General features: G+C 42.8%; 1 protein-coding gene across 5 annotated transcripts in view; it reads right to left on the bottom strand.

Moving 5' to 3' along the window:
• Nucleotides 1-1,472: 1,472 nt before the first annotated feature.
• The window catches only part of ABLIM2 (actin binding LIM protein family member 2), a 152,258-nt gene continuing 130,306 nt past the window's right edge, over nt 1,473-23,424 (bottom strand). For all 5 annotated transcript variants that reach the window (XM_075857572.1, XM_075857591.1, XM_075857581.1 and 2 more), the window contains 7 exons: nt 23,277-23,329; nt 19,789-19,927; nt 19,119-19,177; nt 17,273-17,327; nt 16,400-16,464; nt 16,182-16,262; nt 1,473-10,899 (listed from right to left, as the gene is read on the bottom strand). In XM_075857572.1, coding sequence (XP_075713687.1) covers nt 10,786-10,899; nt 16,182-16,262; nt 16,400-16,464; nt 17,273-17,327; nt 19,119-19,177; nt 19,789-19,927; nt 23,277-23,329 — 566 coding nt within the window. In that variant the 3' untranslated portion in view covers nt 1,473-10,785. The remainder of the gene's footprint in view (nt 10,900-16,181; nt 16,263-16,399; nt 16,465-17,272; nt 17,328-19,118; nt 19,178-19,788; nt 19,928-23,276; nt 23,330-23,424) is intronic.

Genomic DNA, 23,424 nt, shown 5'->3' with positions numbered 1-23,424 from the left:
ACTATGACATGTCAGAATTTTTTCTGAAAGTTTAGTTACCCTTTAATACCACAATACTGCTAGCTAGGCAGGAAAAGGGAGCCCATTGCCAAGACTGAAACCATAGTATGGGGATATGCTCCAGCGTGATGAAGCTGTCCAGTGTGTCCAGTGTGATGAAGCTATAAGTTTCACTTAAAGGGGTTGTCTCATCACAGATAACCCCTTTCATACGGTAGTCGACATTCCCAGCAGACAGCTGATTTTGCCGGGAAAGCCTCTTAAAGACAGACATTTCACTGCAGTGGTCACTAGACTTGTGTCCGCCAGAGTGGTACTTATAAAGTGGCTTTCTGTTCTGGCTCAAAAAGGGGGTCCCGAGTGGGGGCTCCCCTTCAATGATGTCCCTATGCCCTAATAACGCATATAGACAGAGGTTGTCTTCATGTATTATTGTATAACCTATACTAGGAAGTCCCAGTGCGAATCTAAGGGTGACACCGCCGCTCTCCAAGTTTTTATTTATAAGCCCCTTAATTGATCACCACCAATTTTCCTACGACAAGCCCATACAAAATAGACTTCGTCAAAATATTAGTAAGTCTCTAGAGTAAGACCATGGTTGGCATGAAAGGTTGGCAAGAACAGTAAAACAGATACGCAAAATCCAAAATACCAGGTTTCCAAACTATAAGGGTATGTTCACACGGCCTATTTACGGACGTAATTCGGGCGTTTTAACCCCCGAATTACATCCGAAATTACGGCTTGAAAGCGTTGACAAACATCTGCCCATTGAAAGCAATGGGCTGACGTTTGTCTGTTCACACGAGGCGTATATTTACGCGTCGCTGTCCAAAGATGGCGCGTAAATAGACGCCCGCGCCGAAGAAGTGTCATGTCACTTCTTCAGACGTAAATGGAGCCGTTTTCCATGGACTCCATGGAAAACCAGCTCCAGTTACGTCCGTAATGGACGCGGTGTTCAATCGCCTGCACATGCCGTTACGGCTGAAACGACGGGGCTGTTTTCTCCTGGAAACAGCCCCGTAATTTCGGCCGTTCCGGATGCTGCCGTGTGAACATACCCTAAATGTCACTTACTGGACTAGGGCCCAATCATAAGTAAAAGACAAAACTAAGTAAACTAGCTTAAAGTGACCCTCCAGTCAATAAAAAATAAATGTGAATATACATTACAAATGTTAACTTACCTGTTGATATCTTCAACTTACCCGCTCCTGAATGATACAGCCTCTGTTCCTGCATTCCTGTCCCCCATTTTCTACTTTCCATGATGGCCGCTGCAGTCTTAGACTTTGCTATGGAGAGCTTCTTTGGAAGTCTGAAACCCCCTCCACTGCCTTCCGATAGACGAGTGCCGATGATGTCGGACAGAGTGCCAAGGCAAGAGCTGACGTCATCAGTGCTCATCCATCGAAGGGGGTGGGAGAGTGTCTCAGACTTCCAAAGAAGCTCTTTATTGTGAAGTCGGAAACTGCGGTGGTCAACTTGGAGGGCACAAAACGGCAGACAGGAATGCAGGAGCGGGGCAGCAGGTGCGTTGACTATACATTTCCAATGTATAGTCAAATTTTTCTTTTGGACTGGAGGGTCACTTTAAAGAGGCTCTGTCACCACATTAAAAGTGGCCTATCTTGTACATGATGTGATCGGCCGCTGTAATGTAGATCACAGCAGTGTTTTATATTTAGAAAAACGATCATTTTTGACGGAGTTATGACCTATTTTGGCTTTATGCTAATGAGTTTCTTAATGAACAACTGGACGTGTTTTACTTTTTGGCCAAGTGGGCGTTGTAAAGAGAAGTGCATGACGCTGACCAATCAGTGACCAATCAGCGTCATACACTTATCTCCATTCATTCACACTGCACATAGCGATATAGCTATATCGCTATGTGCAGCCACATAAACACACTATAACGTTACTCAAGTGTTCTGACAATGAATATACATTACCTCCAGCCAGGACGTGACGTGTATTCAGAATCCTGACACTTCGCTAATACAACTCCGACACCACAGCACAGGAAGCGTAATCTCGTTTGAAATGACAGTTTGCAGCGTAATCTCGCGATTAAGTACAGAATTAAATACAATAACTATCGTTAATTACGGTTGTTAAAGCCCTTCAATGCTACCCACTGTGCCACCATACCATAATTTCCCTGTGCGCTAACTTGAAGGAGAAGAGAACTTCTAACGACCTGAAATATTACGTTGTCTATTACAAGGTCTGAGAATTTACTAGCCATACCATAAGAAACTTTAACCATTTCTGGTGTCCCCCTAATGATGTCTGGACGGTAAAAGTGAATTTCTTATATTTAATTCAGAGCTTCCTACAGACTACAGCCAGGCACGAGGAGGACCCTACAATACAAGTCTGGAGTGAGGAACTTACTTCACACAGTCTTGTCCAAGGTAAACTCAGGACACACCAGCAGGAATCCTCCGTACAATATCATGAATCTTATTCCAAATTCTCGTGAACTTTGATGAGAAATTATAATCTGAAGAAGATATATCTCCTCGCTGTTTATTTGGCCGTTTCTTCACATTCTCATTTACAGGCCCCTTCGAGGCAGGTAATACGATTATTTTATGACTGCAAATTTTGCAGCGGCATTGTCTATGTTACATATAATAGAAGAATCTTTTTGAGATTCCCTTAGGTCATCATGTTTCTCTTACTCCCGCCATACCATTACCTATAAGCGCAGTCATACATGACTGTAGGCGTGGTCTATTTGATGGGTGGAGTCTAAAGCGCCAGACAATCTGTGCCTACAGGCTCCTGAAATGTAAATCTGGTATTGCACCTGATGGTTGCTGAGGGTCCGTTAACATGAGTCCTATCCTAATTTGAGTGGGTTATCACCCCTATCCTCACTCGAGGTTTGCGCAAGGACACTCGGTGCTTATTGGCTTATTCTATATATCAGAAAATCCGAGAGCCATAACCTTTTTATTTTTCTGTCTACGTAGCTGTATAAAGACTTGTCTTTTTGTGGGGCGGGTTATATTTATTCCAAAATTGTACCATTGAAAAATATCTCACTGATTAACTTTTAATATTTTTTTGTTGTTGGGGGGTGGAGTAAATGGAGAAAAAAAGCAATTCTACCATTGGCTTATGGGATTTTTTCAAATATTTCCCACTAGGGTATTTGAACATGCGATCCTCTGATCGCTTCTATAATAAATTGCATTACTAATGTATTTTAATGTATTATGTCGTCACTATTTCACCTTTGTTAAGGCCACCGGCTGCCAAGACAACCCATTGACACCCCGCTATGACATCACGGGGCACTGATGGTGTGACAGAGGGAGCCCCATTGCTCTGCCAAACTCCTTAGGTGCCGCTTTCATTATGGGTTAAACTGCCTGGTTCGAAGTTATCTCTGATCCTGACCATTAGAGCGGGGTGTCGGCTGTAAGTTACAGCTGCCACTCGCTAGGGATTGTGTGGGCTCAGCCTCCGGTGCAACACGATCATCAAAACATACTAGTACAGCGGATCGTGGGTACTAACCGCTCCCTGGGACATACTGTTACATTATGGGCAGGGGTTAAAGGGACGCTATTATTAGTGGGAGAAGGGACAAAAAATTCCATAAAAACATCTGCCCCATAACCATATTCTATCTCACATATAGAAACCAAAGAACTTCCCAAAACCTTTAGCAGCAATTTTTACTAACCTTCCTTTTACAATCCTTCTACTACATGGACATGCTTCTATAAGGAGTAGTGAGGGTCACAAGTAAAAGGTCCTCATCAATCATAATAGATTTCCATATGAGGGTGACTACTGATTTTCTCATCTCACTGGAATCCCCCTTTAAGTATCTGATAAAAAAAATATTTATTCTGTAAAGAGTTAACTAGGGCGAGGATAGAAATCATGACGCTATTGGCAAATTAACGCCATTAAGGGAGTGAAATCCATATCTTATTGTCTTGTGCTCTTCGGGCAACATTCAGTAACATGCTTATTACTTCCTCTCAACACTTTCTTAGAAAACAGAGTAACCGGCTCCAGATGTGATTCATCCCATACCACTAGTCCCTCAGGTTATCTCATTAATATCCTCGTAAATTTCAGCCACTAGTTTCTTAAAGGCAATCTGACTTTTTTTTACATGGGTTGCGGCTGATAATTCTCACTATTTGCACTAGTTTTTACACCGTTCTCTATGTGAATAGAACAGAACTATTCTGCACCCCCATTGGTTGGATGATTTGGGCGCTGTAATTTAGGTAAAGTTGACTCCTAGTTCCATTATACTTGTTACCCAGTGCTGAGTGTATAAATGGAGCCAGAATACAAGTGACAGTTCACTTTAGGCTACATGAGCTGTGTCATATAGGAGTGCACCTTATATGCACCTTATAGGAATCCATGAATGTACCTTATATGCTGCATGTATCTTATATTCATCTTACAAGACTCACATGAGCGCACCTTACAGCATATTCAGCTTATGAGTCTAATGTATCACATGCGTAGACCTTATAAGCACCTTATAGGAGTCACATAAGTGCATTTTATAGGGAGTCACATGAGTGCACTTTTCTCATAGGAGTCACTTGCGTGGGACTCGATCTGTGCATGATTCAGTAGTTGCATACGGTTGCATATAGATTCCCCTATTACTACAGCTATCATATTAAAGTAGCACCCCATCGTAAGCGACGTCCATACACAAATGGAGGAAAACAGAAAAACTCCAAATCACACCAGTCCCATTATACTAGTTATGTTGAGCCTAAGTTAGGCCTATCCTTACTGTTCTTTGCGTGAAGGGCAGTGTTCTCCGATCCTCCAAGTAAAGAGGACTCAGAAAAACATTTCCCTTTTCACCTCCTATTAACACAGTAAGCAATATGGAACTATATGTCGCCTCTTACTATATAGACCCTCAAAAAGCCCCCAATATAAGGCCCTTCAATCATGACTAGCGTACATGACTACTGATCCCCAGAAAGCATGGCAGTGTCAGCCATATTGCCGCCACAAGAGTGGCAGCCACAGTGCCCTCATAAAAGTGTTAACTACACAAAGAGTGGCAACCAATGTGCCCCCAAAAGAGTGACAGCCACAGTGCCACACTCACAATGCCATTGGTAGTTCAGTATAGCTGTTTGTTCTGATATTTAAGGGAGTATATCAACAGGATATGCAATAAATGTTTGATAGATGAGGGTCCCAGCTCTGGATCAGCACCTATCTCCAGAACGGGGGTCTCCCGAACCCGTCCTGCCTGGTGAGGCGGCATGTGTGCGGTTCCCTCCATTGTTTCCTATCGGAGTTAGAGAAACGGCTGATGGAACCCACATCTATCAGACATTTATAGCCTATCCCATTGATATGCCATAAATGTTTTAGCTAGGTATAACCCATTAACTGATATCTCAATACTAATGACGTTATTTTATCTCCTGTATATTAAATGAATAATTAACTTTCACATTACAGTAAAGTGGTTTTCCGGGGCGGTAATATCGATGGCCTATCCTTAGGTATCCGATTGGTAGCGGTCCGACTCCCGGCAACGCTAAATAAAGAAGCTGCAGTGCTCCAGCGAGCTTCGCGTTGCCTTCATTGTTTACCCAGGCACAGCGCCATACTTTTTGTTGTGTCTGTGTCTGGTACTGCAGCTCAGTCCTATTTGCTTTACTGAAACTGAGCTGCTGTGATTTCAGTACCAGCTGGGAGTTAGACCCCCTACCGATCAGATAATGACGGCCTATCCTAAAGATAAACCATTAATATTAGTCTCAGAAAACCCCTTTAATACCATCCCATGTTAAGTCACCTGGGGAACAGCCTTTAGACAGTCATTCCCTTATATAAATATTAAATTAAATATTAATAGTAAATATTTCATTCAGAATATTCTTTTATTTGGCACAAGAACGTAATCCAGAACATAACTACATACATCTATATTTAATTCTAGATTTTCTTTTTCTTTTTTTAATTTAAAACACCAAATGTATACCAATAAATAATTCTCTATTATGCTATGTATATATTTATATATTTAATATATTAATATTTATATCTTTATTTTTTCACTGCTATAAATATATAGAAAACATATTTTAGGCTGGGGATATATGACATACCGGTTGTTTGATATTGCCCTGTAGCAGCATCTAATAGTGTTTTTGTTTTTGTTTTTCCATCAGGGTAACTGTATTATTTTTGGTTTTTCCAGGCTGCAAAAGTTTGGCCAATGTCTAATCTGACCGTGATCCCAATTTCTATGGGCCATAAGGTCGGAATGTGTCGCTACACTAAGAAAATTGTGCAAATTGTCTTGCTATAAACAAGTTAATTTCAGCCCAGGGCTGTTGGTAATGGGTGCACCATCTATCTACTATAAGGCTGGGGCTCCATGGCGGGCATGTAGGAATTCTTGCAATTGTCACTGTACTTTTTACCCCATGATGTTGCACAATAGACGTGGCAATGTCACACTTTTAACATGACTCACAGGTGACCAAAAATTCATGTGGAGCCCTTGCCTGAAATGTTTTCACTATAATCATCAATCATATCTTACTATTAAATGATAGAAATGGCATAGACTGTGTCTGAATACATTCATACATGTTTTACGATCTAATTATTGATCTATGCATATTATACATATTACAACAGTGGTCTCCGACCTGCGGCTCTCAAGGTGATGCGAAACTACAACTCATATAACATTCTCTGGAAAACTGGGAGTTGTAGTTTCACAGCAGCTGGGTAGCTACAGGTTGGAGACCGTTATATTATTATATAGTTAAAATAAAGGGAAAAAAGTAATAATGGATGGTAATAAAATAAGAGATCCGTCTTACAGGAAATTGTAACGCAAAACCGAACAGTTAAATTTACGTAAGAAACGTGCTTCCCCCTAGAGGATTTATAGGTGAAGTACAGAAGTAGATTTGTCTTACACAATTAGGAACTCCTCAACCTTACCTGGCTGCGTATCTTACACAATCATAAATGGAGACGCCTGAAGTTGGTCACACGCAGTCCAATGGCCCAATTAGGACTGTGTGGAGGAGATAAGAAGGGAGGATGTTACTCACAGCTTTACTGCCGGAAGATATAGATCAGTGTTTCTCAACTCCAGTAACTAAACTTCTAAAAAACTTTTAACATGTCATAGTGACAGGTCAGAAGTTTTGATCGGTGGGGGTCCGAGCAGTAAATCACCCACGGATCGCTAAAACAAAGCGGCAGAAGTGCTCGGCTGAGCGCTGTGCTGCTTAATTTTCGATGGGCTTTTCTCGAAAAGATGACTGAGCAGTGTACAGGCTCAATATAAAGTCTATCAGTCTGTTTACCGCTCGCTCGGCTTTACAAAGAAAGTTGATCGGAAACGAAGCAGCACAGCGCTCACCCAAGCGCTTCTGCAGCTTCGTTTTAGCGATCGCTGGGGGTCTCAGTGCTCGGACCCCCACCGATCAAAACCACTGAAATGTCACTATGACATGTCAAATGTTTTTTAAAGGTACCTGTAACAAGTCATGATTTGAAAATATTGCATATAGAGAACACCTGTGGCAATGCTTCGTGAACCGACAATAATTATATCAAATACAAATGCAAAACTTTTGGGTTGAGTCCAGACATCACAAATCTCACCCTTTACATTGCAAAGTGTGAAATTCGGGGAGAAAATCTGTGACAAATCCCCGAAAGAATTGACTTGCTGCAGACTTGAAAATCTGTGACGTGTGAATTCACCCTTGGGGTAGATTCTTGAGGACTAGAGCTGAGAAACACTGATCTAGAATATGAATGCCCAGCAGTGAAAGATCTCCACATTAATAGTCACCCTAATGGCTTATTCAGACGAGCGTGTTTCACGTCCATGTGCTTTCCATTGAAATAACGGACATCACACTGACACATGCCATTCAATGGGGCTATTCACACGTGCGTGTTTTTTGGCGGAGCGCGTGTCCGTTGCGTGAAACTCACAACATGTCCTATTTTAGTCTGTTTTTGTGGACCTTGTCGCCCATTAAAGTCTATGGGTGTGTGAAGAACACGGAGAGCACACAGATGACATCGATGTGCTGTCCATGTTTTACGCATTTAGTTGCTAAAGAAATGCTGAGAAAAAAAAAACTAAAAAGAGGAAGAGTTTGCAAAGGAAAAAAATGGACGTGAAAAACTGATGACCCACGGAGAGCACACTGATGCCACATGGAACTGAAATTAATGAAATACGGTCCGTTTTTTGCGGAGGCAAAACAGACACACTTGTCTAGGGGACCTATTAAACGGGCAGATATTCTTTCATGAACAAGCAACGAGCGATAACTTAGCATGTCATTTGTGCTCGAAAGGTGTTCTATTACACGTAACAATATTCGCTAAAGATATCTCTTTGTAGTCGTTGCTGCGATCCTTGCTGGCTCGCCCATACACCCAAAAAAAAAACAAACCTCATCTCTGATCTGCTAACAACTTGAAGATTTCTCATTAGACAAGGGGATGTGGCGGTGAAAAACGATAATCTTTCCCTCCGGTAGCTGTGGCTAATCCACGGAAACTCAATCTCGTTCGACTGTTCCATGCGATTACATGTGGCGATTATCTCTTAACTTTCAATGACTATAAAAAAAAAATTGTATGATAATCGCTACATCTAATAGGGCCTTAAAGGGGTTGTCCACTACTGAACAACTGATGACTTCTCCACCGGATAGGTCATCAGTATCTCATCGGTGCGGGTCCGACACCCGGAACCCGCACCTTTAAGCCGCTCCAGCTGCCTCTGGGCTCCGGATGTTATGGCCCATTATGCCATGTGCGGAGCTGGAAGCAGTTGGCTCCGTACATAGCATAGCGGCCGTGCTGCCGAACTGCAGCTCTGCTCCTATTCACTTAAATAGGAGCAGAGCTGCAGTACTACAGCTCGGACTCTATTCAGTGGCCGGAGCCAACTGCTTCCAGCATGTACGTCCGATGCTCGGAGGCAGACTTAACGGTACGGGGTCCATGTGTCGGACCCCCAAAGATCATGTACTGATGACCTATCCTATGGATAAGTCATCAGTTGTCCAGTAGTGGACAACCTCTTTAACTCTCCCACCCTGAAAGATCTGTTACTTGATCTGAAAACATATCACATAACCCTGTTAGAACCCAATTTGATATGATAGCCGGACTGCCCAAGACTGAGATGAATTTACTTTAATTTACTTTCAACCACAGGAACGACGAGGATTTCTGTATACAACACAGATAGATCAATCTCTACATAATGTACAATTCCCATTCCCATTCTAGTTTTCCCATAGTTGTACCATATGTAATGGCGACCATACATTCCAGAAAATGGCAACGAATGTACCCTTGGTGGGTTCAATATTGTAGGTACAACTATGTGTCTCAAGCTTTACCAATATCTCTATTTAGTAACTACATAAACTCATCAATCTTGGACAAAATTTCCACTGTGTGTGGGCCACAAGTACACTTCATTGGCTCAATGAAAAAAAGCACCTTGTTTGCAACTGCTGACGGTCTAAGGCCTCATGTACACATCCAGGCAGTATTTACGGTCAGTAAATATGGCACTGACGGGCAGCGGACTGTCGCATTTGCGGGCAGTGCTCACATCAAAAAGTATAGGAACATGGTCCGTAAACGCAGAAAATAGGACAGGTCAAGAAGTAATCTCCACTCTTTATGCCAGGATCTCACACACAGTTTTAATGTCATTTTTGTGGCCCTTTTTGGCTCCGTTTTTGAGTGAAGTCAGAAGTGGATCCAAAAGGAAGGAAATGTATAAAGAAAAGACTGATGCGTCTCCTTTCTTTTGTGTCCATTCCTGTGTTTGGCTAAAAAAACTGAGCCAAAAACTGCACTAAAAACTGCATGGAAACTGTGTGTGTGATCCTGGCCTTAGAATGCCTAATGCCATCTTTATGCTGCCTACCGCATAACTCGGCCTCTTCCCTTCCTCTACACAGACTCATACAGTACAGCCATGCACCTACTACGCCCCATCTACTGCGGGTGAGACTGGTTTGAAGTGATGCATTATGGGACCTAATAAAACGAAAAATAAGGAGTTTGTAAATTTCCGTTGTGTAATTTTCAAGACCTATCACCATGGGTTTCCCACAACAGTCATCAACGTCCAATAATGTCCTGACTGTAATGAATTAGATCTAGTTGTATTATTGTCACTGGATATATCTGTGAGCAAATGAGAATCCAGAATGATGTAAATGAGTTGGATATCCAAGCTACATAGACTACAAAAGAAATAATTATGGCCGCAAAGATGCCTGAGATAGCTTCTATAAGAAACGGTTGTTAGATAATAACTTAATGTGCCAGTCTTAGTGAATACATGGGTATAGCAAGCACAGGCTTATTGGTACATATGAAGAGTTTTGTTATCAGGTTAGTCAAGCTTTCATCTCCATAATAAACCACATAGAAATGAATGCAATCATGGCTTACATGCGAGTCTTTGGCCTTCGTGTCACTTGATTTTGATGAGAAATGTGGATACACGGGCAATACATACGGTTGTACCCCTGAAATGCAGTGGTCGGTGTTCCAGTGTTCCAGGGTAGCTAGAAATATTGTAAATAAAGCAACATTGGCAGACATTGGCATTTTCGAAGATGATGAGCGAACTTGCTGGCCCCATGGAACAGTCTTGCCTTGCTCTTCCAGGAGAAGAGTGTGAAGAAGTTGATAACACTACAGATGGCAGCTCTGTGATGTGGGTGGCGCAGGCTAGAAAAGCAGTGCCTTCTTCTTCATGTCATTCCTCTTCCATAATGCCAAGCGATCAAACTCTTCGATGGTCATCCCAAAGATGTGTTGGAATTCCTCTGTTGACAGGTGTCTCTTCATTGTAGTCATGAAACAGAAGAAACAGTGACAAAGTCTTGTTAGGCACCAACTATATCTAGTGAAATTCAATATTATTTAAGGTGTCATCAGGTTTACACAATTTCAAGTTCCCATATTAGGGAATTCTGAGTTAGTAGACCCTATAAGTCGGAGAAAATCAGCTTTTACTCTGGAGAAACATTTGATTTCCATAAAAATGTGTAATGCTTAATTTCCCCTGTGGTAGCGCTACAGGGAAATTGAACACTTGCTGCTGGTTCTTTCCCAGATTTCAGCTGATCGCTAGGGATCTCAGCAGTAGGATAAACTGTGATTAGCTTATTGTCGGGGGGCCAGTCTAACAAAAAAGGATTGCCCCAAGTGAACAACCCCTTTAAAGACCCTTCATGAATCTAGGTTTGAAATTACTTTGGGAGGGTCGTTGAAGACATATACAAGTGGCTGTTATTCACAGGGGTATTGTTGCAAGTACTGAATGTGGGGCAGTATGGCTGGCACTATTGGGTGTATTGTGGCTTGAACTCATGGGAGGCGCTGTGGCATTTATAAATAATAATATATAAAAATAAGCAGATATACAGCTAAAACGAACTGAACACATATGGATCCATTAATGTTCCTTTTTGTTTTTCTATACATTTGTGTTCTAGACTGCCCTCTAGTGCAGAAAAGATGTATAAAGAATGATGTTGTATTAAAGTAAAGCTTAGGTTTGGAGCCCCTTTCAGTATTATGAGTAAGATCCTTATATAAGGTTATTATCAGTATCAATTACAATCTATAGCAATACCTATAACAGGGCAGAACTCCCTATATCTCCGCGGCATGTTGTTAGACAATATAGACTAAAGAGACAACATATAAGACGGCTGATCATCACTCAGGACACACAATAATAATACCAGGGGCTTGGTTGTGGATATTGTGTCCAGAAAATGTGTGGGTGGATATAAACGCTCATTACTGGCAATCTAACCCAGAACAAGTACTATATGGAAAACTCACTCTACATGTAAAATGGTTTAATATGTGGGGAATGCTGCTGCGGTGAGATCATACTTGCAAAAGTAACCACATCGTATGGTCTTTATTTCCTTTAAAACAAAACTTTGGCAAATACTCTTTGTATCCTGTGAAATGAGGAGAGTTTAGGTCAATTCTGAGGAATGGGACTTAATGAGTAAAGTTTTTAGGACTGAGGTAAATGTAACATCGCTCTCCCCAGGGTGCCATGAGAACCACAAGGTTTAGCGTTGAACAGTGGTGATTAAAAGTGATAGAAGTCAGGGGAGGATCTTGGCCACCTTCTGGAGGAGACACGCGTTTCACTTTATAAACAATTTTTTTGATTGCAATGAGATGACTGCAAAAGATCTAAAATCCCCAATGTGACTTTCACATTTTTGCTACAAATAAAATAATAATTTAGGGAAGAATTGTTTAAGTCATAGAAACAACCACAAATAAAACAAAGTCAACCAAAAAAAAATCTTTGTCTTTGAAGCCGTAAACCCTCTCTTTCGCTTTTTCCTCTCATTCGCTGGTACCCAAGATCTGCTGCTAAAGGCAAAATTTTGCCAGTATGTATATAAGTGGATGAGTGTACCACCTTTTCTGGTCTGAGGGTGCTATTCCAGATTTCCAAGGTCTGCAAAATAACTTAGGAGTACTTCAGGTAAAACGGATACACTGTATTATACCTAGTGCACGACCTCGGGGGTGAACCGGGTCACAGGGATTCAAAGAACACCAAAGAAAGAATCCCAGTGTCATGCGCCATCCCGTCAAGTTTTGTACGGGCTTTCACCACTTTTATAGCAAAGTGGATGGTTCCAACAAGGCTGGGGGTCTCCTCTCGAAGGCAGGGTCGGTTTTATAGAAAATGCAAGAAGACGTGGGCAACAAGCAAAAGTAACCATGATCGCCATTTTTAGATTTTTTATTTTTATTTCAAAATCCCTGGGGGGTCTAAGGTGTAATTTTTAATCCCAGGTGGTAAAAAGCAGTAAAGTGGTCAAATGAAAAATGTCATATTGCTCCTGGGGTCCCATCCTTGGGGAGCCGCCTTACTCCTAGTAAATGGAGGCTCTGGGCAAATGCCCAGTTTGCCACCCACTAAAACCGTCCATGCTTCAATGGCCCCATAGCAGTCGCATGGTCTACATCCATAGATACTGTATTTTACAGATTGTGGCCTTCCCCAGGTGTATTATATAAAGCGGCAGATCGACATGAAGGTCCCAGCTTAGCACGGTCACTCTGCTGATCCCGTTTTTGGACTTTATATTGATTCAGGTGTTTGGCATTAGGATATTCTTCACACAAATACCCTGCAATAATGTTCCCGTCACACATGGCTGGCGTATTTATTATTTATCCCCCTGAACTCCGGGACATCCTTGAGTCTTTGATCTCTTCAGGACGGCCAAGGCCACACCTGCTCTAAGACAACTAGATCAAGACCCGCTCTGAATAAACATGAGTACAGCTAAGGGTTGATAAGTAGCTACACGTCTTATTAAGAAGAGGAGCCAAGGGGTCTCGTATCTGTCCAAAACAAACTTGATGTCCCCAAACAAACGTTCTGATTAAAGTGGCGCGTTTAACCTGTGTACGGCTGCTGTCGACAGGCTCCCCTGGCATCGTATAATCAGATACATTTCCATTCATGAATTCCAGATGTACAAGATTTTCTCACATTCTCTTTATTAGTGATATGTCTTTTTTTATGATCCTGGCTTAAAAAAGAAATGAGCTGCGAAAGCAAAATCTCTTGCTGAGTAATCAGGAGAAGAAACACATTGAAGTGTTTAAGGGAAGAAGTACCAATCTGAATAAACAAGGTTCTTGCGAGTGATGTCCAAAATCCTCAGCGGCTGCTTGGCACGTTGGGGATATTATGGAGAGGTCAAAGAAGAGAATAGGATTTTACAGGTTTTGTGGGCATTAATATAGGCCTCTACATTCAGTATATTTACAGTGAACCCAAGAATTATCCCTCCAAATTAAAAAAATATACATTAAAAAATAAAAGATCCTGGGTTTTTCTATTTTATTCATTTATTTTTAACAGATTCTGAGTGGAGTATTAATAAATGCAGTTTTTGCCGTAATCAATGTCATGTGCTCACAGGTGCTCCTGCACTCCCGTTGGGGGAGATCAAAGGGTGAACTGTATGTCAATCAGCAAGTTCTTGGCTGATCGGCCGAGTGGGATCACATGGTTAGAACTCCGACCCCTATGTCCCTTTCCGCTGCGAGCAGTAGGGCTGTGTACTGTCACACTGCACATATAGTACAGCCAATTCAGGAAATCTACCGCCTCCCCAAGAATTCAGTGGGACCTCAGAAATAAAGGCAAGATAGCCCTGTCCATAGGGCATATGAATGTGTCATAGATGGAAACCCTGTGTTAGCCATAGCAGAAAGCCAATGCATAGAGCAGCACCCACTCTGGCGGACTTGGCATGTCCATGCATTCCATGGTTGCTCAGTCACTTACAGGGCTAGTCCACACGTGGCGTAAATACTGCAGATTTTCCGCAACTTATTTTGTTGCGGAAAATCCGCAGCATAATACAGTAGCAGAGGAGTGGATGAGATTTCAAGAAATCTCATCACGCTGCGTACATGGCATGTGGAGATTCTGCACACATATTGAACTGTGGTGCATTTTTTTAAGCTGCAGCATGTCAATTGTGGTTGCGGAATTGCCAATTTTTTGTTGCGAGTTTTCCCCATTGAATTCAATGGGGATCCAAAACCCGCAACAGTCAAGTGTTGCGACTTTTGTGTTGTAATCGCACAGATTATGGCACAAAAATCGCAACTTTTAAACATAACAAAAACTTTATACTTACCTCTGACGTTCTGCAGGCCGGCCTCCTGGGATGACGTTTTATCCCATGTGACCTCCGCTGCAGCCAATCACAGGCTGCAGCGGTCTCCTAGGCCAGCTAATACCGCAGTCTTCCGCAACGGACATTCTGGGCAAAAAACTGCACCGCAATTTAATGCAGTTTGTCGCTCCGGAATTCCCTGTGGCCACCGGGGTGAATAAGCTGTGTACCTTTACGCAGCGTATCCGCCCCGTGTTAACTTAGCCACATAGTGTGTCATGTAATACTACAAATGACGCCGTCCGCAGCATTTAGAATGAGGTTTGTTCAGATGGAACAAACCCTTCAAGCTTTATTTACATAAAAACTTAAAACCTTTTACCGGTAAGTGGTCGTGCAATTTAGAAAACCCATTTTCATATACCCGATTAGAGAATTCTGAGTTCATAGACGGGGTCCCCTACTCAGGATCCTCATCTCTTGGCCAGAGTGGAGAATGGTTATAAAGTGTGTCTCCTGCTCTGGAGGACCTGTCCTGTCCAGCAGACAACCCAGTGATATGAATGGGCAATGTGTAATGCTTAAGTTCCCCTAAGGTGGAGCTGCAGGAAAATTGAACATTTACTGACAGGTTTCCCCAGAGGCGTAACTTGAAGCTCCGGGGCCCCATTGCAAAATCTATAGCAGGGCCCCCACCAACCATATATCATTTATTATACTGGTGTATTCTTATGTGGATGAGGGGCTTTTTGGCCCCTAAGGCTCCACGGCTCGGGTGTGACTGCTACTTCTGCAACCCCTACAGCTACACCCCTGGGTTTCCCCACAGATTACAGCGAATCGCTGGGGGTCACAGCAGGGGGAAACTTTATGATCAGTTTCTTGTCAAAGGACCCTTCTAAGGGCTCATTCAGATGAGCGCGTATCACGTTGTTGTGATGGCCGTTAAAAAAACGTCCGTCACACGGACTCATGTATTTTAATGGGGCCGTTCACACGACCGTTGTTTCAGCGGAGCGTGTGAAGTGTCCGTGAAAAAATAGGACATGTCCTATTTTATTGCGCTTCACGCATCCCTCCATAGACTCTAGTCTATGGGGGATGCGTGATAACGCGTCCAGCACGAGTGCATCTCGGACATAAAAAATACGTCTGAGGTTGGCCACATTCGTGTGAATGCAGCCTAATAAGTAGCAGAGAAACCCTTTAAATATAGTCACTGAACAGTTTTTACCTTGCGCTGATAACAGTGATACATTTACACTTCAGCTGTCTGAGATTAGAAAAGTAAACAGGAATTAATTGCAATACCAGACACAGTCCATAGTTAATAATGGCGCTGTTGCTGGAAAAAAAGCAGAGCTGTTTTTTTAATCTAATAATATTAATCTCAATAATGGGTCAAAGCCATGAACATGAGCAGATGCTCCGCTTTACCTCCAGTCTGGTCCGGTCCACTTCTTTCGGGAGTTTTACCCGCACTTGGTTTGTTACAATCAGCATTTCATAGGGATAGACCTAGGATGGAGGATCATAAAAGAGAGCTCAGACTCATGTCACCTGTGTCTTCAGATAAGAAATGTAGACTGTACATACTTGAATTCATAGTGTCACATACAAAGGTACGGTCATAATAAAGGCATAGACAGTGTAACCTTGTGCGGGAGAGGAGAATGGGGGGTGTCTATTTGCTCTGGTCTCACGCCTCTTACCTTGTACTCTGTGAAGAAAATATATGACATTTAATGGATTTAATTGTGGATCTTCACTTTCAATTGAGTTTTACTAAATCTGATTAATAAAGTAATAAGAGATTGCCAAGCCTCCTTGCCCCTTTTTTGACCTTGGCATAGTGCCAATTGAGCTGAGACATGAATATGGGAAAGACTGGTTACTGAGGACACGCTGTCTTTGTTTTTGGAAACTCGAATAACAACCAATTACCCCATTAAAGCTCCCACAAGAGTTGTGACCCAACGTTTCTAGATGGTAGAAAGGGAATGGTACTGATTGGCTTATCTTCCATCCCTAAATTCAGTGCAAGTTCAGTATTCCTGAAGTCACCACTAGGGGGAGCTTAGTGCATACAGCTTTTTACAAATACCACAGAGTTCAATAGTAAATACTTAAATCCATATGCATTGAGCTCCCCCTAGTGGTGGCCACAGGCAGCCAAAGTTTTCTCGTAGAATTCTATGACTGTGTGAAGGGCAGCTGGAGCAATACGTGTAAAAAATGAAGCTACAACCCCTATAATATGTTACAAAATTACTGTAGACATTAACTCTCAATATGCTGAGCTGAATTATTGGAAAACGGTATCCTAAGACACAGTCATGTTAAAAGCTACCAAAAGTACACCTATGAGTACAACCCATTCTACCTGACAATTCATGGTTATATGCTGAATTATATACCCCTGGTATAAACAGATGTGACTAAAATGGCCAAATTTACTAATAATAAGTAATGTCCACAAATATAGTATATATTTTAATAGAAATAACTTGAATTGAGAGAAGTTGTACCTTTCATGCCCCAGCTGGAATCATCGTCCAAATGGTATTGACCAAAGTTGGCAGCCTGGAGAAATAGATATAATATCGGTTAAGTTGAAAATCATTTCATTGTTATTTATTTTTAATGTAATCTCAATTCTCTACTAACATCTCTAGTTAACACTGTGTCTGCTTCACTGTGAATTGTATATCGCATTGTTTTTATGTACATTTATACTTAATGTATTATCTATTAATGAATTACAATGTAACTCTGTTAACATCAGCATTGCGACAGTTTCCCTTCAAGGGAAACTGTCACTATGCTGATGTTAACAGAATTACTGGGTAATGTACTTACTGCACCTCTCTGGAACCAGACCTGTTTAAGTGTGTCCAGCTGTACTGCAGATTCAACACATAGTGCTGGCTCAGGATTGGCGTTGTTTAGTGAGGGTCCCAGAAGTTAGACGCCCACCAATCAGTCATTCACTGCATATCTGATTAACATGCTTTTAGTTGGGCAGAGAAACAGCTTTAAAGGAAATCTGGTATCAGAGAATTTTTTTGAATTTGAAGAGGACCTGTAACCTCTCAAGACATGTCTGTTTTAGTAAAAATAAAAAAAAATAATCCCTATGAAATAACAAATCTGGATCATGTTTTCTTAGAACGCTATGTTGCATTGTTCCTCTGTTATTCCTCCTAGAAATGTATGAATAAATTGACAACTGGGTGTTACCAGTTGTGGGTGTGTCCTTACACAGACCGACACTGTCCAATCAGTGCTGACAAAAGAGAGACTGTGTAGGGACATGCCCCTTTGACAAGCTGAATGCTAACACCCAGTTAACAATTTATTAATAAATTTCTAGGAGTAATAACAGAGGAACGCCACTGTCATGTCCATGGCCACGGGCCGTCAGGCTCACTCACCTCGTGACGGCCGCAGCCATGGGTCTGCGAGCGCAGGCCCCGTCTCCTCCTCAGGAGACGCCAGCGCTCACTTACGCTTACCTCGGCCGGGTCCCCGTAGGGTGCGCGCGCACACTCGTGTCCGCTCTTAAAGGGGCAGCGCGCGCACCGGACTTTATTGTAAAATTAGCCCATGAGTATCCTGGACTATATGAAGGGCCCAACCCCTTCCTCCCATGCCTGAGCGTTGTTGTCATACCCAAAGTTTGTCTATGCAAATGGTCTCCTAGTGTTTTCCAGTTCCCAGTGTTTCCCGTACCTGTATCCTGTGCTATCCTGATCAAGAGCTGTGCTGAGCTGTAGTCGTTATGTGCAGCATTCCACGCCTGTGCTGCTACACGACACCTGACGTCTGCCTGCTGCCTATTCCCAGCCGAGCCTGCCTTGCTACTGTCTGAGCTGCCACAGGTACACTATAGGAGCTATAGACTGTGACCTGCACCCTGTTGGCCAGCTGCCATACCGTCAAGGCGGTACGGCCCAGTGGGTCCATGAACCCAACGTGACAGCCACAATGCAGAGTTCTAAGAAAATACGTTCCAGAATTGTTATTTCATGGGGAATACATTTATTTATTAAAATAGACATATGATGAGAGGTGGCAGATCCATTACATGCCCTAAGTGGTCCTTGATCCTCTCTTATCAGGGGTAGGGCAAAAGATTGTATGCATTTTATGTAAATGACGAGCTCAGTTGTGTTTCATTGACAAACTGAACTCTGCTACATGTGTTTCTGTACACCCTACTGAGCTGCACAATAGCGCCTCCTAAGGGATAGCTGATTCATATAAAAAATACTCCACCAGTCCATCATGGTCTACGTGGAAAAGGAATCATATAACTGGCTAACTCTGCATAATTGAAAGATTGCATATTATGTTTACTGCACTTTGACTTACTCGATTTAGTCCATTTTTACCATATCCAGGTAGGGATGCAGACTTCGAATAAGGTAACCCTATATACCAAAACACAACGAGACAGGTTATGTCTTCATCCAAAACTGATTGATAAGATCAGTCAAGTTTCAGGATGCCATTTTATGCCTTTTAACAAATTAAAAAAACAGCCCAGTCTGTATATTCCTGCCACTAGGTGGCACTTTAGAGTACTGTACTATACTGCTTGAATACTACGTGCTTTGAATTGCGTATGAACAGACATTATCTTAACAGCACAACATGTGGTTAGGCATGGTATTGCAAGCAAAATATATACATAGTTTTCTTCTGAACAAAAATATCATCGTGGCACATGAATACCGGTGGTGAAACACAATTTAACATACACTACATCTATATGTTGACTTTACATTAATATGTATGAGTTTTCTTAATTCCATCCATTAAATAATGATACTCGTATATGCACCGTCACTTTTGCCTGTGTTTGTGAATGGTACTCTGATTTTTGTTTCCACTGAACCAGGGACTGAATTGAATAACTAGGCATCACCATATAAAGGGTTGAGTAAAAGGTTTCTGCAATGTTAAGGAAGATAAAATGTATGCATACATAGACACATACTGTAATCCATCACAGGTCTCAGAAGAACATAAAGCAACTTACGAGAGTAAGACTCCCCGGGGTTCCTCTGGGTAGAATCTCTGTAGGCTCCCGAACTTAGACAAAGTGATTGTGTGTCTGCTTCTGATGAGTTACTCTGGCCATCCATGTCTCCTTTAAGATTCAGCCAGCTAGATTTAATCTAAGGGGACAAGCCATGTCAATTAGAATTGTATTTATTGATGATATTACTGCAACATTAGAAATGAATAAAGCATATAGACCATGGGTGTAACAATCATGGTAGTTGGCATATGCATAGAAGAATGGAGACATAATCATAATAACTTCATGTCCAGAAGTCGTTGCTACAGGTGGTTGTGGTGGAGTTCGACCCCATTCCAAAACTTGCTATAGACCCCTTGATCCTTTGTTACACCACTGATATAGACAGTACATACATCAATCAGCCATAACATTAAAACCACCTGCCTAATATTGTGCAGTTCCCCTTGTGCCTCCAGAGCAGCTCTAACTCGCCCAAGCATGGACTCCACAAGATCTCTGAAGGAGAACTGTGGTATCTGGCACCAAGACGGTGGCAGGAGATCCTTTAGGTCTTGTAAATTGTGAGGTGGGGTCTCCATGGATCATACTTGTTTTTCAGCAGATCCCACAGATGATAGATCGGAATGAGATCTGGGGAATTTGGAGGCCAAGTCAACACCTTGAGCTCTTTGTCATGTTCCTCAAACCATTCCTGAACAAGGCATACAGATGTAGCCATCTTTATCTTGACTTTTAACGCATTAAATACACAGTGGCTAGATCTCTTATCTTGACTTTTTCAATGACTTTTCAATGGCTTTTGCTGTGTGATATCACGCTGCAGCAAGTTATCAGAGTCAAGTTAAAGATGGCTACATCCGTATTATTCTGCTGAAAGAGGCAATTGACATTAGGGAATACCAGTGCCATGAAGGGGTGCACTTGGTCTGCAACAATGTTTAGATAGGTGGTACATGTCAAAGTAACATCCACATGAATGCCAGGACACAAGGATTCCCAGTGGAACGTTGCCCAGAGCATCACTCTGCCTCCGCCGACTCGTCTTCTTCCCATAATGCATCCTGGTGCTATCTCTTCCCCAGGTAAGTGACACACAGGCACCCAGCCCTCCACATGATGCTAACATCACATGTCCATTACATAGGCAAAAATGGATGGCACTGCTTAAAGAGGCTCTGTCACCAGATTTTGCAACCCCTATCTGCTATTGCAGCAGATAGGCGCTGCAATGTAGATTACAGTAACGTTTTTATTTTTAAAAAACGAGCATTTTTGGCCAAGTTATGACCATTTTTGTAATTATGCAAATGAGGCTTGCAAAAGTCCAAGTGGGTGTGTTTAAAAGTAAAAGTCCAAGTGGGCGTGTATTAGGTGCGTACATCGGGGCGTTTTTAATACTTTTACTAGCTGGGCGCTGTGAAGAGAAGTAACATCCTCTTCTCTTCAGAACGCCCAGCTTCTGACAGTGCAGATCTGTGACGTCACTCACAGGTCCTGCATCGTGACGGCCACATCGGCAGCAGAGGCTACAGTTGATTCTGCAGCAGCATCAGCGTTTGCAGGTAAGTCGATCTTACCTGCAAACGCTGATGCTGCTGCAGAATCAACTGTAGCCTCTGGTGCCGATGTGGCCGTCACGATGCAGGACCTGTGAGTGACGTCACAGATCTGCACTGTCACAAGCTGGGCGTTCTGAAGAGAAGAGGATGTTACTTCTCATCAGAGCGCCCAGCTAGTGAAAGTATTAAAAACGCCCCGATGTACGCACATAATACACGCCCACTTGGACTTTTACTTTTAAACACACCCACTTGGACTTTTGCAAGCCTCATTTGCATAACTACAAAAATGGTCATAACTTGGCCAAAAATGCTCGTTTTTTTAAAATAAAAACGTTACTGTAATCTACATTGCAGCGCCTATCTGCTGCAATAGCAGATAGGGGTTGCAAAATCTGGTGACAGAGCCTCTTTAATATATGTGGTGCAACAAAGCCACACACCCACAGCAATGAATTATATAGGAAAAAAGGCAAAGTGTGCACACAGACAACATCCAAGATACAAAAACCTTTAATTTTATTTAATCAATATGCAGAAACAGAAGCAGGAACGAGTTAAAAAACATTTAAAAAGCACCCAGACAGTACATGATAGTATAAACATTGATAAGCTACATATACCAGGGCCGAGACCACTACCCTTGGGGGGGGGCCCACTCGGCCACCGGGTGCTAATGTTGCCATTGTCACGGAATCACTGTCCATAGTGCTAGCGGCTCTGCTCCGGGACTCTGTCTCTGGGGAAGCCCCTGACATCACTGTCATACATGGACAGTGTTGTCAGGAGCTGAGCAGTGTCCAAGGCAGAGTGCTAGAAGTGCTCTGCTCGGGACATTGGCTCTGGGGTTGCCCCTGACATCACTAGCCGTATATGGACTGTGGTGTCAGGGGGTTACCCAGTGCCGGAGTACCGGAGCAGAGCCTTTACTAGCACTCTGCCCGTGACTTCAGCTCTGCCCCGAACATCACTATCCATATATGGACAGTGATGTCAGGAGCATAGCAGGAGTCCCAGGAAGAGTGCTAGTAGTGCTCCACCCGGGACTATGGCTCTGGGGTTGCCCCTGACAACACTGTTCATATATAGACCATGATTTCAGGGGCTTCTCCTGAAGCGGAATCCCCAGCCAGAGCGTCGGCTTATGCTCTGGCTGGGGATTCCACTCCTACAGGGAACTCCAAAGGCGCTACCTACAGGGAGGGGGGCTGTATTGCACTACCAGGGAGGGTGGCTGTGTGGCACTAACAGGGAGGGTGGCTGTGTGGCACTACCTGGGAGGGGGGGCTGTGTGGCACTACCTGGGAGGAGGGGGCTGTGGCACTACCTGGAAGGGGGGCTGTGTGACACTACCTGGGAGGGGGGCTGTGTGGCACTACCTGGGAGGTGGGGGCTGTGTGGCACTACCTGGGTAGAGTGGGCTGTTTGGCACTACGTGGGAGGGGGGCTGTGTGGCACTATACAGAGGGCACTAAATTCTTGGGGGTGCAAACTGGCCTAACTTCTATATGAAGGCTTAAACAGGGCCTAACGTCTATATGGGGGCAAAAAGTGACGTTTTCTGCCATTTTAGTGCCGCCACGAGTTCCCCCGCAAAGGGGCCTACTAAGTCTGTGTCGCCCAAGGGCCCACATAAACCTGTATCCGGCCCTGCATATACCAATCTAGACGTAACCTCCCAAATTAATGCAAAGCACAAAAAACAAAATGTAAAGGCATAAAATTGTAAGAAATATATCAATAAAGCACTCAAAAAATTATTCCGTGGCTTCCTCAGGGATATACCCTTACTTCATATTGCAGGGGTCCTACCTCCTTCGATTGGACCCTACTGTAGGCTCTACTAGAAAGTTACAACCTTTCAGTTAAATTATTAGCTTTAGAACACCACCCCTGACAACTGGTAGATGTTTACAATTTTACCTTCCTGTTATCTGGATCTATGTTGAGTTCCTCTCCTACAGATCTCCTTGAAGCTGAAATAAAAAGATAAGGACAATAATCAAACAATAAAACTCAAATGCTTAACCTCCAGGGCTGTAAGCCTTCTCCTATCCAGGATCCTTGAGCG

Source organism: Rhinoderma darwinii, chromosome 1 (assembly GCF_050947455.1).
Source record: "Rhinoderma darwinii isolate aRhiDar2 chromosome 1, aRhiDar2.hap1, whole genome shotgun sequence".
In the NCBI taxonomy this organism is placed as follows: domain Eukaryota; kingdom Metazoa; phylum Chordata; class Amphibia; order Anura; family Rhinodermatidae; genus Rhinoderma; species Rhinoderma darwinii.
Note: the sequence above shows the minus strand (reverse complement) of the source record. Positions and strands in the feature narration are given on the sequence as shown.